The sequence below is a fragment of the Cnephaeus nilssonii genome, assembly GCF_951640355.1.
Source record: "Cnephaeus nilssonii genome assembly, chromosome: X".
Classification (NCBI taxonomy): Eukaryota; Metazoa; Chordata; class Mammalia; order Chiroptera; family Vespertilionidae; genus Cnephaeus; species Cnephaeus nilssonii.
Window position 1 is genome coordinate 48,744,082 of NC_137071.1, and position 19,346 is coordinate 48,763,427.

General features: G+C 41.2%; 1 protein-coding gene across 1 annotated transcript in view; it reads right to left on the minus strand.

The window, feature by feature from the left end:
- Nucleotides 1-19,346, minus strand: part of TEX11 (testis expressed 11) — a gene marked incomplete at both ends in the record, with an annotated part of 446,038 nt that overhangs the window by 424,289 nt on the left and 2,403 nt on the right. The window contains one exon of the mRNA XM_079764448.1: nucleotides 7,555-7,676. Coding sequence (XP_079620574.1) covers nucleotides 7,555-7,676 — 122 coding nt within the window. The remainder of the gene's footprint in view (nucleotides 1-7,554; nucleotides 7,677-19,346) is intronic.

Below are 19,346 nucleotides of genomic sequence, written 5' to 3' on the forward strand. Positions count from 1 at the left end.
CTAGTTCTTTAAGTTGTATGGTTAGATAACTTAATATCAGTTTTTCTTGTTTTTTAAATTTCTTTATTGATTAAGGTATCACATATTTGTCCTCATCCCCCTATTCCCATCCCACACACCTCCCCACACATGCCCCCATCCCCCTGTTGTCCTTAACCACTGGTTAGGCTCATATGCTTGCACACAAGTCCTTTGGTTGATCTCTCCCCTTTACCCCCACCCTTCCCTACCCTTCCTCTGAGGCCCAACAGTCTGATCCATGCCTCCTTGTTTCTGGGTCTGTTCTTGTTCATCAGTCTATGCTGTTCATTATTTCCCCTAGATGAGTCAGATCATGTGCTATTAGAAATACACTTATAAGAACCGAAAATGAGATAAGCAATAATGGTTATGGTGACAGGCAAATGAATCGGTCTATAGTGAGTTTCTTTCTGGGCCAACAGTTCTTTTGAGACCCAATTTCAATGTGCAACAGTTCTGGATGGTGGACAAATGGTGGTAATGCTTTCTTGATGTTTTTTAATGTAGGCCTGTATTGCTATGAACTTCCCACACAGGACTTCTTTCATTGTGTGCCATAGATTTTGGACTATTGTTTTTTCATTTTCATTTGTTTCCAGAATGTTTTTTATTTCTTCTTTGACTCTATGGTGATGCATTCATTGTTTAATAGCATGGTAAATAGCCTCCCTGTGTTTGATTTTTTAAATTGTTTTCATTGTATTTGATTTCTACTTTTATGTCATTGTGATCTGAGATGAGTGATATGATTTCAAACTTTTTGAATTTACAAAGACTTAGCCTGTGCCCTAATATGTGGTCTATCTTTGGAAATGTCCCATGTGCACTTGAGAAGACTGTATATTCCTTAGCTTTGGGGTGAAATGTTCTGAAGATGTCAATTAATCCCATCTGATCTAGTGAATCATTTAGGATTGCTGTTTCTTTGCTGGTTTTTTTGTCTAGAGGATTTAACCAACGATGTCAATGGGGTATTAACAGCCCCTACTATGATTGTATTGTTGTCAACTTCTCCATTTATATCTTCCAGAAGTCTTTTTATATATTTGGGTCCTCCTCTATTGGGTGCATATGTTTACCAGAGTTATATCCTCTTGTTGAACCGATCCCCTTAGTTTTGTGAAGTGGCCTTCCTTATTTCTTGCTATGACCTTCACTTTGATGTCTATTTTGTCAAATATAAATATGATACCATAGCTTTTTATTTGTTTCAATTTGCCTGAAAAATGTGTTTCCATCTCTTCACTTTCAGTCTCTGTGAGTCCTTTGTTTTAATGGGGGTCTCTGTAGACATCATGTTCTCTTATCCATTCAGCCACCCTATGTCTTTTATTTTGACTATTTAATCCATTTATGTTTAAGATTATTATTGATAGGTACTTGCTTTTGCCATTTTTATTCTTTATGCCTGTGTTCCTTCTTCCCTTTTTATTTGTTCTTTTTACAGCAATCTCTTTAGCATTTCTTGTATAGCTGGCTTGATGGTAATAAACTCCCTTTGCCTTTGTCTATCATGCTCCTTATTTCACCTTCAGTTTTGAATGACAGTCTTGCTGGGTATAATATTCTTGGATTCGATCCCTTGCTTTGCATCACTTTGTATACTTCATTCCATTCCTTCTGGCCTGATGTGTTTCTGTTGAGAAATCACTTGATAGTCTAATAGGAAATCCCTTGTAAGTAACTTTCTGTACCTTTCTGGCAGCCTTTGAGATTCTTACTTTGGCTCTAGCTGGTTTGGCTCAGTGAACGAGCATCAGCCTGCTGACTGAAGGGTCCTGTGTTCGATTCCGGCCAAGGGGACATGCCCAGGTTGCGGGCTTGATCACCAGTGGGGGGCATGCAGGAGGCAGCCCATCAATGATTCTCTCTCATCATTGATGTTTCTATCTCTATCTCTCACTCTACCTTCCTCTCTGAAATCAATAAAGAAATATATTTTTAAAAAAGATTCTTACTTCGTCGTTGATGTTTGCCAGTTTAATTAAGATGTGTCCTTGTGTTAGTCTTTGGAGGTTCAACTTGGGACTCTGTGTGCTTCTTGTACTTGTATGACATTTTTATGCCCAGTCAGGGAAGGTTGCTGTCATTATTTCTTCAAACAGGTTTTCTATTCCTTCTTCAGCTTCCTCTCCTTCTGGCACCCCTATTATACAGATGTTGTTTCATTTCATATTGTCCCAAAGCTCCCTTAGACTCTCTTCTGTTTTTAAGGTTATTTTTCCAGTTGCTGCTTTGCTTGGGTGTTTTTCTACCCTCTCTTATAAATCACTGAATCGGTCTTCAGCTTCTAGTCTACTGTTGAAACCATCCATTGTATTCTTTATTGCAGTTCTGTCATTCTTCATTTCCTCTTTATTCTTACACATGGTGAATTTCTCATCCAGATATTTGAGCATCCTTATAACCATTACGCTGAATTCTTTCTCTGACAAATTGCTTGCCTCCATCTCATTTATTTCCTTTTCTGGTGATTCCTAATTTTCTTTCATTTGGGGGTTGTTTCTATTCTCCCCATTTTTACTGTTCCTTGTGATTTTTTTCTATGTATTAGATTAAACTGCTATTCCACCCAGATTTTTTTGAATTGTTCTTATGTAGTAGGTGGTTTATGGAACTCAGTGGTGCAGTCTCTCAGGTCTTCTGGGCTGGGTATTCTAGGGAGTCCCCCTACTTGAGATATTTGGGTTCTCTTGATGTAGTTGGGTCTTGAATGTCACTGCCCCATTCATGGATGTAGTCTCCTCTCAGGGTGTCTGGTTATGAGGCTCGCTCTCTAGCATGTCATGCACACCATTATGGAAGTGATGACTGAATAGCACAAAATACAACACAATAAGTCATGACACAAAAGAAACAGAACACAAATATACCCAAGATACCTATAACCCCAATAAAAGTGACCACCAGAGAAAAAAAATTAGGAGAGAGAAAAGAGCAAAAATGATAGCAAGATAAGAAAAAAGGAAAGAAAATAATATGAGGAGAAAACACCACAAAACAAAGAAATAAATCAAAATGCGCAAACAAAAATACCCAGAATAAACAGGGGCATAATCTGTAGAGGCAGAGTTCAAATACAGAAAATAAGGTTAAGGAATTGGATGAATATGGGTAGGACCGTGGTTTAGTATAGAGGAGGTAGAAAGAGAATGAGTGGTTAAGAATAAAAAAAGTGAAAAAGTAAAATAAAACCAAAAACTAATTATTTATTTATTTATTGAAAAGGAGTATAGAGGAAAAGCAAATAGGACTGAATTGAGGAAGTGAAACTAATTTAAAAATTAGAAGCAGAAAAGAGCAAGAGAGGAGAGGAAAAAGAACTGACCAGCGAAGAAAGAGAAAAGGGGAAATTGTATAGAAGCAGGGAAGAGGAAATTAGATATATGAATAAGCCAACAGAGACTACAATAATAGTAACACATCAATAAAGCAGATAAGATCAATTTTTAACAAGAGGTAAAAAGAAAGGAAAGTGAAAAACTAAAGTGGGGACAGAAGAACAGGATGAAAAAGGGAGAAGCGTGGAAGAGAAAGGTGAAAAAATAAGATAAAATAAAGTAATGAAAAATAAAAATAGAATAAAAAATAATACTTTAAAAATTTTATTCAAAAATAAAATAAAAAAGTGATATGTCATTCACTTCAGCTAAGTTTTAATGCCCCATGGGGGCTGGTTTAGAACCCCACTCTTCTGTTCTGTCTACCAATTCTGGGATTCCTGTTAAGTAGTTAGGTGCGGACCACTGTCAGACAATGTCTTTGGTGTTTCGCACCGTGTTGAAGCTCCAAGCAATCCACCACTCCTGTGTTTATGTCTGTCTCCACAGGCCTTGGCTGCAAGCAGGCAGGACCAATCTGCCGCTTTACCTGTCTGCCAGCTGTCAATCTTAATCACTAAAGTGTCTGTTTTTAAGAGGGCTTTAGGTGGAGGGGGGATGGTGTTGTTTCACTTTCCAGGAATCAGATAGATGTTTTTCCCCTAATCTAGAGCTACTCCTCTGCGAGTGGTCCAAAATATTACTCTGGCCTTGGTTGGTCAGAGATCCTTGTATGGAGACCAGTGGGGTTGGCTGACAACATGGAGTTTTTATCAGTCTGGTTCCCAGAATAGTGGGGTGGACTGGCCCCTCTTCCAACCCAGTCACTGAGGGCTCTTTGGGGTTATTCAGAGTCTTTGTTTCCTTAGTATTGCTCAAAATTCAGGCAGGGTGTGGTAGGCTGTAGTACCTGACTTGAGGTTACTGGGAGGGGCTAGCTCTTCAGGAACGAAATGGCCACTTGGGTTTGGAAGGTTACAAATGGCCAATGCAGGATTCCTGGTCATGTCTCTTTGCCCTGCTTTCCTCCACAGCCTCTCCTCAGGCTCCACAAATCTGTCTCTGCCTGCACAGCAGCCTCAGGTGAGTGTTTGCAATTGAAAAGTCCTATGTTTTGGGTTTAGCAAATAAAAGCAAAGACAAAACAAAGGCAAAACAACCACAAAACTCTGTATTTATCTCCCCCTGCCCCAGCACCACACTGCTTGGGCCACTTTTCAGGCCGCCTTTCAGGGCACAGCCTTTTGCAGCTGTGGTCTTAGGTCTAGAGTCCATGGCTGCCAGCAGCACTGTGGCTTTTCCTTTTCACAGTTGGGTGTTAAGCCTGTCACCAAGGGACATGGCTTTGGTGCAATGCAGTATCCTCCTCACACTGTCGGCTCGGTGGTCATGTCCCTCTCCCGCCCAGATCCCTGTTCCTACCATTCTCCAGGCATCCTCTGCCCTTTCTTGTTGTCTCCTCAGCTGTGTCTAATTTGTTAATTCTGGGTGGATGTTCTCCAATTTAGTTGCTTTTCCAGCCTGGCCCCGGGACAAGGTGCATGACATGTCTGCCTATTCAGCTGCATTTTCTTCCCACCAGATTTCTATGTATTTAGCAATGATTAATCATTTTTACTTATGCATTAAATTAAATCACCATAAAAACTTATCAAACAGGAAGCAATATGGCAGCATAGGTAAATGCCTGTACTCACTGTCTCCCACAACCACATCAAAATTACAACTAAAATACAGAACAACCATCACTTAGAACTGCCTGAAAGCTGGCTGAATGGAAGTCCTACAACTAGAGAAGTAAAAAAGACAGCACATTGAGACTGGTAGGAAGGGTGGAGGCGTGGACCAGGCAGGAACTGCACCAATGTGTGCCATTTTTTTTTAACCAGGAGAGAGACTATCTCTGCAGAGGCCACTGTGAGGAGCAAGGGGACTCAGGCCCACACCAGACTCCCAGCCAAGGTTTCCAGAGCTGGGAAGAGAATTCCCCATAACTACGAGCTGTAAAAACCAGTGGGGATTGGGGCTTAGTGACACGGAGGCTGCTGGAGACCCAGGTGTTCCTTTCAAAGGGGCAGCACACAAACTGAACTTACAAGGCCCCACTTCTTCTGATCTCCAGCACCAGGGCAAGGCTCTGGGGCACCCAGACACATACGAGGAGGAACTGGATTGTCTGGCATCAGGGCAGGAACTTGGGGGAAGCTCTCTTTAAGATGGAGGTGCTTGCAGAGGTCATAGTTCCTGTGCTGAGACCTTCCTGGTTGCAGGTCTGACTGGCAACCATATCTGTTTGCTACTCCCTGGTGATTCCCTGAGACCCTGCCCATCCAATTTGCAGCCCCACCCAACCTGTTTGCAGTAGCTTTTGCATATGAATAGCCTGTCCTTGCTCAAGCTTCAGAGTTAGCTAAAATCTCTCAAACAAGCTTCAGCTAGGGCAGCATGCCCCAGACCTATCAATAAAAGGCCCAATACCCAGCTCTAGCACCAGCCTGTCTTGCTTCACAGCTGGGCCTTGCCTGGGCACCTCCAAGCCCAATACAAATAGCTCCTGCAGGGTGGCCCCAGGCAGTGGCTGACTTTACACCACTCTGGAGGCCCTAGAGCCAGTGCACCTGGTGGACAGCTTCAGACCATAGCAAATTACAACTCTAAACATCCACAAGTGACACACTCAAGAGGCAGACTCAGTGAGGACCAAAGCCCCACTGAAGCACATCCTGTTCCACATGGGTGTTTCCTACACAGCAGTTCTCCCACTTTAGCTACAGCTGGTCCTCACAGCCAACTTGCCTGGAGGTCAATTCCTCCCTGTGATGCCAACAGCAATCAAGGCTCAACTATAAGACTGTGTACACAGCCCACACAGGGATATAAATAGAGTGCCCAGCTCAGGTGACTGGGGAGGCTAAGCCACTGGGCCCTATGGGACACCTACTACAAAAGGCCACTCTACCAATTCCAGGAAACATAGCAGCTATACCTAATACAGAGAAACAAACACAAGGAAGCAGCCAAAATTGGGAGAAAAAGAAACATGTCACAAATGAAAGAAATGGAAGCAAACAAACTTTCAGATACAGAACTCAAACCCATGGTTATAAGGTTACTCAAGGATCTTCATGAGACTTTCAAGGATCTTAGTGAGAAAGTCAAAAACATGAAAAGGGACCAGTCAGAAATTAAGCATACAGTAACTGAAATAAAGACTAATTTACAAGGATTCAACAGTAGAGTAGAGGAGTCCGAGAATCAAATCAATAATTTGGAATATGAGGAAGCAAAAAACAAACAAAAAAACGCAATTAGAAGAGCAAAAAGAAAAAAGAATAAAAAAATCTGAAGACAGTGTAAGGAGCCTCTGACACAACTTCAAGTGCATTATGGGGGTGCCAGAAGGAGATGAGAGAGAGCAAGAAATTGAAATCCTATTTGAAGAAATAATGACAGAAAACTTCCTCTACCTGGTGAAAGAAATTGATTTAAAGTCCAGGATGCATGGAGAGTCCCAAACAATAAGAACCCAAAGAGGCCCACACCACGACATGTCATAATTAAAATGTCAAGGGCTAAAGACAAAGAGAGAATCTTAAAAGCAGCAAGAGAAAAGCAGTTAGTTACCTACACGGGAGCACCCATATGACTGTCAGCTAATTTCTCAACAGAAACTTTGCAGGCCAGAAGGGAATGGCAATAAATATTCAGTGATGAATAGCAAGGACCTACAACCAAGAATACTCTACCCAGCAAAGCTTTTATTTAGAATTGGAGGTCAGATAAAGAGCATCACAAATAAGAAAAAGCTAAAGGAGTTCATCACCACCAAACCAGTATTACATGAAATGTTGAAGGTATTTTTTAAGAAGAGATAAAAATATGAACAATAAAATGGCAACAAATACATTTCTATCAACAATTGAATCTAAAAATAAAAATAAATGAACAAGAAATCTACTGAACAAAATAAACTGGCGAATAAAATAGAATCAGAAGCATGGAAGCATGGAATATACTGATGAATCTCAGAGGGAAGAGGGGAGGGGGGATGGGAAGAGATTAACCAAAGATCTACACAAACGGTAGGGCAGTGAAGGCCTGGGACGGGTTGGGAACTGGGTGGAGGAGGGCAATGGGGGTATAAAAGGGGACATCTGTAATACTTTTAACAGTAAAGATTTTTTTAATTTATCAAAATTATTTTTATACCAACCTGAGCATCCCGTATTTCAGCCATAGATTCCCTGTTGATATTTTCTATGTCCATGAACAGTCTATCAATTGCCTCATGTATGGCAGGTGAACTATCTTTTACAATCAGGTTTTGAATAATTTCTGAAATAATAATGGATGACAAAAGTGCTATGAACTATCACCATTGGGTAAAAGTAGCAAATCATTTTGAAATTAGTCCCTAGATAGTTTGTCAAATGAATATAACATGAAAAAACTTTGAATAACCTTTAGAGTAAAACCAAACTAGAGAAAAAGTCCTTTTAAGCTAAAAGTGGAGTACAATTTTCAAATGAAATTTATATTCCCCGGGAATCATTTGTTTCTAACAATCATTACTCTCATTCTCAAAAGTAAAATGCTTCACAAATAGTAATGTTATTATACATCATCTTAAAACTACAAAATAGAAATTAATGTTTTCAAAACTAGAAAATGTAGACATTCTGAAGGAAGACTTAGATATGTGCCCTGTAAAACTGAAATACTTATTAATATTTTCAAGCATTAGATAGACATAGCTAACTTATCCTGTCTCTGAAGTCTTTACCTTACTTTATGAGAAAAAAAAATGACATGCTCTAACAAACAAAATAGACCCAGAGGCATGGAAGCATGCAATAACCTGACGATTCTCAGAGGGAAGGGGAGGGATGGAAGATATCAACCAAAGAACTTATTTGCATACATGCATAACCCATGGACACAGACAATAGTGAGGTGAAGGCCTAGAGAGGGGACAGAAGTGAGGAGGAGGGGATCAACAGGATAAAAGGGGGATATCTGTAATACTTTCATCAATAAAGATAAATAAATAAAAATGACATGCCTAATTAGTGACAACATTAGCCAGTTACTGAATCTGTACAAATGATGTCATCATTTTTTACATAGTCTGAGTTCCAGACTCCATCGAGCTAAATCTTACTAGGACATGGAATTCCATAAACCCAAGCTTGACATAGAATCATAATTGATGCCTTTTATATTAGCAAAATTGAGGGTTTTTTTCCAAAGTCATGTAACAGAGGTCTTTATATCTAGATATCTGTAATTTTTTAAATATTTCTGAGCATCAACTAGCAAAATGTTGTTAATATTCTTAAAAATACTGTAAGAGTACCTTCTGAAAAATATTTTAAGCTGCTATTTAACCTACTACAATTAACAATAAACCTGCTAAATGAAATTTTTTCAGTTAAACATCAAAAACTGGATTCATATAAAGACTTCACAAAGCAAATTATGTTCAAATATAGTCAAACCTTTTTTTATAGCTCATGGAATCTTTAGTACCCAATGCATGAGCAGTGGTATTAGGAAAAACATAAAAAATATTTTGTACACAAAGGGTGATAAGATATATACAAAGAGAATAATCTCTAGCTTCTTTACTCCTGTAAATTCATGAGACATATTAAGTATATTGAATCTTCTAAGATTAGGTAAATATTAGGCTGAAAGGCATATATATTACAGCCCTTGCTTAAACTACAAGGTGGGGCCCAGCTGGTGTAATTCAGTGGATTGCGCACCAACCCATGCACCAAGAGGTCGCTGGTACAATTTCCAGTCAGGTCATATGCCTGGATCCCCAGTAGGGGGTGTGCAGGAGGCAGCCAATTGATGTTTATCATCAATGTTTCTCTCTCTAAAAAAAATCAGTAAAAACATATTAAAAAAACAAGGTGAGGCAAAAAGTAGTTTTATAGTTGTTCATATAGCAAATAATACAATAATTAATAAATAATAATACAGAATAAACTGAGTTTCATGTACTCACAGCTGTAAACCTACAATATACACATGATATATTACAAAATTATATACTTGAAACTTATATAATGTACTAACCAATGTCACCCCAATAAATTTAATTTGGTTAAAAAAAGAAAGGTGGCCCTAGCTGACTTGACTCAGTGGATAGAGCATTGGCCTGCAGACTTGAGTCCTGGGTTTGATTATAGTCAAGGGCATGTACCTCGGTTACAGGCTCAATCCTGGCCCTCATTGGGGCACGTGCAGAAGGCAACCAATCGATGTGTCTCTCTCACATTGATGTTTCTCTCTCTCTGTCTCTGTCTCTCCCTTCCACTCTCTCTAAAAATCAATGGAAAAATATCCTCGGATGAGGATTAACAAAAAAAAAAAAAAAAAGAAAGAAAGAAATGTGGCCTGGCCTTGGTTGAGCATCGACCCATGTGCCAAGAGGTCCCATTGAATCCTGGTCGGGGCACATCCTGGGATTTCAAGCTTAATCTCCAGCAGGGGGTGTGCAGGAGGCAGCCGATCAATGTTGATGTCAATGGTCCTATCTCCCTCTCCCTTTCCCTCTAAAATAAATTTTAAAAATATTTTAAAATGAAATGTGATAAATATATGCAATAGAATATTATTCAGCCATAAAAAAATAATGAAATCTTGCCACTTGTGACAACATAATGGACCTTGAGGGCATTATGCTAACTGAAATGAGCCAGAGAAAGACAAATACCATATGATCTCACTTATATGTGAAATCTTAAAACAAGCAAACAAAACAACAAGCTCATAGATACAGAGAACAGACTTATTTTAACCAGGGGTCAGGGTTAGGTGGTAGACAAAACAGGTGAATGGAGTCAAAGATACAAATTTCCAGGTATAAAATAACTAACTCATGGGGATATAATGTACAAAATGGCAACGTTAGTTAATAATACTCTACTGAAGCCCAGCCAGTGTGGCTCAGTGGTTGAGCATCAACCCATACACAAAGAAGTCACTGGTGCAATTCTCAGGGTTGCAGGCTCAATCTCCAGTGGGGGGCGTGCAGGAGGCAGCCAATGGATTTTGATGTTTCTCTCTCATTGATATTTCTATCTTTCTCTCCCTCTCCCTTCTTCTCCCTCTAAAATAAATACATATTTTTTAAAAATAATTATACACTACTGCATATGTTAAAGTTGCTAAGAGAGCAAACCTTAAAAGTTCTCATCACAAGAAAACAAACTTTTGTAACTATGTATGGTAATGGGTGTTAACTACTATGGTGATGACTTACTGTGGTGATCATTCACAATGTATCTATAATAATAAAAGCATAATATGCTAATTAGACTGGACGTCCTGCCAGACGACCTTCCGGGTGAAGCTGGGGCTGCAAGGGAAGCCCGGGTCCCAAGTGCCTGCCGGCAGTTGGAGGGAAGCCAGGCCTCCTCTTGCAAGAATTTCGTGCATTGGGCCTCTAGTCTATAATAAAAGCATAATATGCTAATTAGACCAGACAGCCAAAGGACCTCTGGACATCCTTCTGAATGTCCTTCTGGACAAAGCCATGGCAGCTGCGAGGGCCGAGGGCAGGCAGGCAGCCGCGGCCACCAGCAGCGGCAACAGCAGTGGAGTGAGGGAGGCCAGAGTGAGGCTTAGGTCTGCTCCCCACAGTCAGACATCCCCTGAGGGCTCCCGGACTGTGAGAGGGGGCAGGTCAGGTTGAGGGACCCCCCCAGTGCATGAATTTTCCTGCACCGGGTCTCTAGTATAAATATAAAATCACCAGAGGCCCAGTGCACGAATTCGTGCACCAGTAGGGTCCAATCGCCTGGCATGCGGGATCAGGCTGAAACCAGCTCTCCGACATCCCCCAAGGGGTCCCGGATTGCGAGAGGGCGCAGGTCAGGCCGAGGGACCCCACCAGTGCATGATCGGGGCTGGATAGGGATGCAGGAGGTTGGCCAGCTGGGGAGGGACCACGGGAGGGCTCCAGGGCATGTCCAGGCCACCTCGCTCAGTCCCAATAGGCCGGACCCCAGCAGCAAGCTAACCTACCAGTCAGAGCGTCTGCCTCCTGGTGGTCAGTGCACGTCATAGCAAGCAGTTGAATGGCCTTAGCATATCATTAGCATATTACGCTAATTGAGTAACTGCCCAATTGAGAGTTGGGATATAGGGATGACAGGATAGGTTTTACTAAGGTGCTATTTGAGGTGGGTCTTGAAGGGTGAGTTAGAGATTAGGCAAGCAACACACCAGGGGGAGAAGCATAGAGGTGTGGAAAAACACAGTGGGTTCAAATAATTGTAAGTAGTTATGTATGGGTGGAGAAAAGGGTAATGGAAGGTTACAGGAAACACCATTAGAAAGGTATGTAGAAGCCAGAACTTGAAATATTATATGACATACTATAAAGGTTAACTTCTGTTAGTTATTCTGCCTATTTATTTCATAAACTGTACTATATCTACCTAATACGTGTATACCAGGTGACCCCACCAAGTATCTCAATGAGATTTCTGCACAGGCCATACAGAAATTATGCTCATGATTCTGAACTATGTGGCCCTCTCTTGGGACATTCCCTAATAACTCTACTATTCCTAATCGGAGGATCCCATTGTGGCATTTAAAGGCATGGCAAAAATTTGTTCAGAGAGGCTTCCAAATAAGTACAGTCCTTTGAGATTCAATGAAAGCCTATTATCTTGAGTGAATTTTCCTACTAAAGTTTTTAGTCTAGATTTGCAGTTTAACATGGCAGCCACATGGGATTACTGAGCACCTGAAATATGGTGCTCCAAATTGAGATATGCTATAAATGTAAAATACACACCGGATTTCAGAATTTTAATATGAAGAATGTAAAATATCTCATTAATTTTAATAACCAAAATAGTTCATAACTTAAAATATCAGTAATTCTGTATACTGATTACATGTTGAAATAGTATTTTCAATATGTGGGGCTAAAATATAGTATAAAAATTTTCATTACTGTTTTTATAAAAAATAATTGTACCTGTTTCTCTTTAATTTTTTAAATGTGGCTACTAGAAATTATTTTTAAATTACATTTGTAGCTCACATTATATTTGTACTGGACAGAGTTGGTCTATAGTATATATTTTGACTGAATTCTGAAAAAATGATGAAACCATTAGCTAATATCTACCTCCCCAACAATCATCATAGATTTAACAAAAAGAGAAAGTATAAACTTGGATATTTTAATAGAGCATAAGGGTATTTATATAACAGCAAATACAAAGATTTAGAAAACTAGAAAAAGGAGAATTATCTCCAAATTAACCATAGAAAAGGGAGTTCTAGAGCTTGATAAACAGTTGCCATTCTTTAAGAAGAAATAACCCTCTCAACTGTTATTCCTATATTAAATCACCTTCTATGACGTATGGTTCCTGGTGCTTGCCAAGATAAGGAACTTTTTTTCTGTTTCTTTTTGTTGTTGTAGTTGCTTATTGATTTTAGAGAGAGAGGGAGGGAGGGAGAGAGAAGGAAACATCAATTTGTTGTTCCACTTATTTATGCATTCATTGGTTGCTTCTTGTATGTGCCCTGATCGGGGGATCAAACCCACAATGTTGGAGTATCAGGATGATGCTCTAACCCAGTGGTCAGCAAACTCATTAGTCAACAGAGCCAAATATCAACAATACAGCAATTGAAATTTCTTTTGAGAGCCAAATTCTTTAAACTTAAACTTCTTCTAACGCCACTTCTTCAAAATAGACTCGCCCAGGCCGTGGTATTTTGTAGAAGAGCCACACTCAAGGGGCCAAAGAGTCACATGTGGCTCGCGAGCCGCAGTTTGCCGACCACAGCACTAACCGACTGATCTACCTGGGCCAAGGCCAGAAACTTTTTTCTGAATTAAGAGGGATAGTTCTAGGAAACCCACAAGCCCAATTGCTATTGTTTCTTAAATTAAGAATTTGGGTCTTTCAAAACCTGTCCTCCTAGGACAGTGGTCAGCAAACTCATTAGTTAACAGAGCCAAATATCAACAGTACAACGATTGAAATTTCTTTTGAGAGCCAAATATTTTAAACTTAAACTTCTTCTAATGCCACTTCTTCAAAATAGACTCGCCCAGGCCGTGGTATTTTGTGGAAGAGCCACACTCAAGGGGCCAAAGAGCCGCATGTGGCTCGCAAGTCGCAGTTTGCCGACCACGGTCCTAGGAAATACTCTAGACCAGTGGTTCTCAACCTTTCTAATGCCGCGACCCTTTAATACAGTTCCTCATGTTGTGGTGACCCCCAACCATAAAATTATTTTCGTTGCTACTTCATAACTGTAATTTTGCTACTGTTATGAATCATAATGTAAATATCTGTGTTTTCCAATGGTCTTTCTCCCCAAGAGAAATGAAAACCTAAGTCGTTTAAAAAATATATATGAATATTCATAGCAACTTTATTCATGATAGCCAAAAATGTCTATCAACTGATAAATTGTGACATATTCATTCATGGAATGCTACTAAGCAATAAACAGGAATTAACTACTCTTATGCAGTCATATGGATGAATCTCAAAATAATTATTCTTAGTTAAAGACACCACAGCCCAGCCGGAATGGCTCAGTTGGTTGAGCATTATCCCGTGCACCAAAGGGTTTGATTCCTAATCAGGGCTCATGCTGGGTTGCAGGCTTAATCCCTGATAGGGGGCATGCAGGATGCAGACAATGGATGCTTCACTCTAACATCAATATTTCTCTCTCTCTCCATTTCCCTTTCTCTCTCTTTCAAAAAAAAAAAAATCATTAAACTATTCTTTAAAAGAGAAAAAAAGAAGACACCACAGAAAAAAAGAGTACATAGGGTATTGTTTCATTTATAAGCTCATCTGCAGTGATAGAAACCAGAACAGTGAATGCTGGGGTCGAATGTGAAGGGTAGATTGACCACAAAGGGGCATGATGTTCTATTTTCTTTTATCATATTGGTGGTTATATAGGTAACATTTGCCCCCCCCCTCCCAAAAAAAAGGTATCACCCTGTACATATAATAAAACTAGAGGCCTGGTGCATGAAATTCGTGCATGGGTAGGGTCCCTAGGCCTGGCCAGCGATCAGGGCCAATCTGTGAGGCAACCGGCAAGGCGATCAAGGCCCCTCGCTCACACCTGCCTTGGCTGTCCTGGCACTGCCCGCTCACCAGCCCCGCCCCCCAATGGTTGCCTCCCTCTACAGGGCAATCAGTGGGGCGATTGGGGGGGCGCCTGCTCGCACCTGCCTTGGCTGGCCTGGGGCCTGTGGGCAGCTCCTGCATTGAGTGTCTGCTCCCTAGTGGTCAGTGCATGTCATAGTGACCAGTCATTCCACCTTTTGGTCGATTTGCATATTACGCTTTTATTATATAGAATATGTGTATTTTATTATATCTGTTAATTATACCTAAAAAGTTGTTTCTAAGAAAGAAAAATAAAAGAGGGATGGAAAAGAAAAAGTACTACAGGGGTAAAATCCCTAGAGGCTATAGGTCAGGAGAATAGCACAGTGTGGTATCAAACTGTGTTCAACATCAAGAAGGCAGTCTCAAAGGTGAATAGATTTGTCCCTTTTGCCCAGCTTCACCCATTTTCCTCACCTCCTCCCCCCAAAAATCCTGTAACTATGTGAGTAATGAATGTGTTAATTAACCTTTTTATGGTAATCATTTTACAATATATAACATATATAAAATCACAATACTGTATACCAGTGGTTCTCAACCTTTTTAAGGCCGCGACCCTTTAATACAGTTCCTCATGTTGTGGTGACCCCCAACCATAAAATTATTTTCATTGCTACTTCATAACTGTAATTTTGCTACTGTTGATGAATCATAATGTAAATATCTGTGTTTTCCGATGGTCTTAGGCTCTACAGCAGCGGTTCATGACCCACAGGTTGAGAACCACTAGCAGGGTCACCTAAGACCATCGGAAAACACAGATATTTACATTATGATTCATTAACAGTAGCAAAATTACAGTTATGAAGTAGCAACGAAAATAATTTTATGGTTGCGGGTCACCACAACATGAGGAACTGTATTAAAAGGTCGCGGCCTTAAAAAGGTTGAGAACCACTGCTGTATACCTTAACCTTACACAGTTAGATGTCAATTATATCTCCATTAAACTTGGGGGGGGTGGTGGTGAACAGGAGAGGTGGTAACAGAAGTGAATATACAGAGAGCCCTAAGAGCCTTCCAAAGAGAGGAAGCAGAAATTCTAAATCCTAATATATAAAAACCCTGGGTCTATCATGACCAGAGGCTCAACCAACCGGAAGTCAGTCCTGCACTGACTTTTGCAGCTGCAGGCACGGTGACCCAGCACTGACTGCTGAGGGGGCTGCGAATCAGGCCTGGAGAGAGGCCTGAAGACAGAAGCAGGGTCTGATCCGTAGCCTGTGTGGCAGCTGTTGATCAGCACTTGCCTCTCTCTTTCTCTCCAGGCCTCCACCAGGGCTGCTGATAAGCCCCGCCTTTCTGATCAGGCCCTGTTGATAGGCCCAGAGATGCTGACTGGCACAGAAACCGACCAATCAGAACCAAATCTGGGTGAAGTGTGAGGAGGCAATGGCTACCTAGGAGGCGGAGCTTCTGACGCTCACTGGCATAGAAACTGACCAATCAGAACCAAATCTGGGTCAACTGTGAGGAGCCAATGGCTGCCTAGGAGGCAGAGCTTTTGATGCTGACTGGCATAGAAACCGACCAATCAGAACCAAATTGGCCAGCAGAGGAGGGCAGTTGGGAGCGAGATCAGGCCAGCAGGGGAGGGCAGTTAGGGGTGATCAGGCTGGCAGGGGATGGCTGTAGGGCGAGAGATCAGGACAGCAGGGGAGGGCAATTGGGAGCAACCAGGCCGGGAGAGGAGGGCAGTTGAGAGCAACCAGGCTGGCAGGGGAGGGCAGTTGGGAGTGAGATCAGGTCGGCAGGGGAGGGCCGTTGGGAGTGAGATCAGGCCAGCAGGGGAGGGCCGCTGAGGGCAAGATCAGGCTGGCAGGGGAGGGCAGTTAGGGGTGATCAGGCAGGCAGAGGCAGTTGGAGGCGAGATCAGGCCAGCAGGGGAGGGCAGTTAGGGGTGATCAGGCAGGCAGGCTGAGAGGTTAGGGGTGATCAGGCAGGCAGGCAGTGGGGTTAGGGGCAATCCGGCAGGCAGGCAGAGGCAGTTAGGGGTGATCAGGCAGGCAGGTGAACGGTTAGGAGCCAGCGGTCCCAGATTGCGAGAGGGATGCACAACTGCCGGTTTAGGCCTGAGGGATTGGGCCTAAACTGGCAGTCAGACATCCCCCAAGGGGTCCCCGATTGGAGAGGGTGCAGGCTGGGCTGAGGGAAACCCCCCCCTCCATGCATGAATTTCATGCACTGGGCCACTAGTCTAGGGATGAAGCCAAGTATAGAACAAGACAGGTGCCAGACTTTGGAGACAAGAGCAAATCAAGCAGGTTGAGCAATCATACCCAAACATGCTGCTTAATGGATTAATACCAATCTGAAGTGAGGTTTTTAATGGAATAACATTCTGCCCTTGGCCTGTCCTATTTAACAATCTTATCAATGATTTGGATGAAGAAGCTAAGAAAGAGAGAGAGAGAGAGAGAGGTAACAAATAAGATAGATGATATAACCAGGAACAAAAATTAAATCTCTAGTTTCAGCAATGGGATTAATGTAAGAAAAAATTATAGTCCTGCATTTAAGTATTCGAAACTAACAGCTCCAATATCTTACAGGCAAGATGTAGCTTAATAACAGCCTGTAGTAAAAAAAAAAAAAAAAAAAAAAAAAAAAAAAAAGAGGGTCTTTTACAAGCAAAATGGTCAAAATTAGTCACTAGTGTGGCGTGATTGCCTTAAACCACCCCCCGCCCCCAAACCTCAATCTTAGCTACAACATTATCTAAAGAGAATGATGATCACTCCTAGACCTAAAAAGAAAGATTAATTTGTGCCTGGAGAATTGTGTTCTGTTCTGGGTACCACACTGTAAGGAATAACATGAAAAGAATAGAGCATGTTCAGAGAACAGCACACAAAATGATAGAAACCATGTAATATGAGGAATAAGAAAGCAAACTGAGAATGCTTAATCTGAAGAAGAGATTTCCCAGGGAAATCTGGGAAATATCCTATATAATAAAAGCCTAATATGCTAAGTGTCTGGTAATCCGGTTGTCCATTCAACCAATCAAAGCGTAATATGCTAATGATATGCTAAGGCCACTCAACTGCTTGCTATGACATGCACTGACCACCACGGGGAAGACAGCCGACCGGCCGACCAGTCACTATGATGTGCACTGACCACCAGGGGGCAAACGCTCTGACCAGTAGGTTAGCTTGCCGCTGGGGTCCAGCCGATTGGGACTGAGCGAGATGGGACGGACATGCCCTGGAGCCCTCCCACGTCCTTCCCCGGCCCTGATTGTGCACTGGTGGGGTCCCTCAGCCTGGCCTGTGAACCTCTCGCAATCCAGGACCCCTCAAGGGATGTCAGAGAGCCAGTTTTGGCCCGATCCCACAGGCCAGGCCAAGGAACCCCACTGGTGCACGAATTCGTGCACTGGGCCTAGACTTTAAATAGTTGAAGAGCTGACATACAGGAAAAGAACTACACTTAGCCCCCATGGGTATAACTTAGATCCGTGGTCGGCAAACTGCGGCTCGCAAGCCACATGCAGCTCTTTGGCCCCTTGAGTGTGGCTCTTCCACAAAATACCACGGCCTGGGCGAGTCTATTTTGAAGAAGTGGCGTTAGAAGAAGTTTAAGTTTAAAAAATTTGGCTCTCAAAAGAAATTTAAATCATTGTACTGTTGGTATTTGGCTCTGTTGACTAATGAGTTTGCCGACCACTGACTTAAGACAAATTTCTAGTCCCTCTTATTATAGTATTGAAATTAAGTCTACTTAATTTATCAAGTCATGTTCATACCCTGATTTTATATACTTGTATCTATCAATAAACATTGTGATACTTGAAAAAAAAAGACAAATTTCTACCATGAAATTGATTGGAATTGTTGGTACAAAAAAGATGGATGTTATGTCAATTTTCACAATGAAGAAAATAGGCAAGGGCCATCGCATGGGCCTTTTGTGATCCATTTTTACAAAACTTGACTAAAAGATTATATATACAAAAAAAGAAAACTCAAATGGCCAATAAACATAAAAATACACCAACTTCAATAGTTACCAGGGAAATGCAAATTACAATAACACCCATGGCCCTGACTGGTGTGGCTCAGCTGGTTGGGCATCATCACATTCACCAAAAGGTTGATGGTTCAATTCCTAGTCAGGGCACATGCCTCGGTTACAGGCTCAATCCCCAGTAGGGGGCGTACAGGAGGCAGCCAACTGATGTTTCTCTCTCTAAAATAAATTTTAAAAACATTTAAAAAATAAAACCACCCAGGTAAGATTATAACATTAGGGAAAATTAAACTGGCTGAGGGGTATATGTGAACTCTGCACTATCTTTGAAACTTCTCTATAAATCTAAAATTATTCCAAAATAAAATGTTAATTAAAAACAACACCCTTCATATCTACAAAATTTTTGTAAGTATGACAATATCAAATATTAGCAAGTGTATAGGGAAAAGAGTATAAATTGTTAAAACTATTTGGGGCAATATTTATAAAGATGCTGATAGCTTTTCACCTGGCAGTTTCACATTTATCAGTTCCATCTAAATGTATACCCTACAACAGCACTACCACTATAGGGTAGCCTGTAGCCACATATTTACTACTGAGCACCTGAAATGTGGCAATTCCAAAATGAGATATCCTTTAAGTATAAAATACATACAGGACTTCAAACTCTGTATCAAAAAGTATAAACTATCTCATTAATAACTTTTATACTGATTACATGTTGAAAGGATATTTTGGATATACTGAGCTAAATAATTTATATTGCTAAAATTTATTTCATCTGATTAACCTTTTTTAATGTGGCCACTAGAAAATATAAAATTGGGCTGTCCAG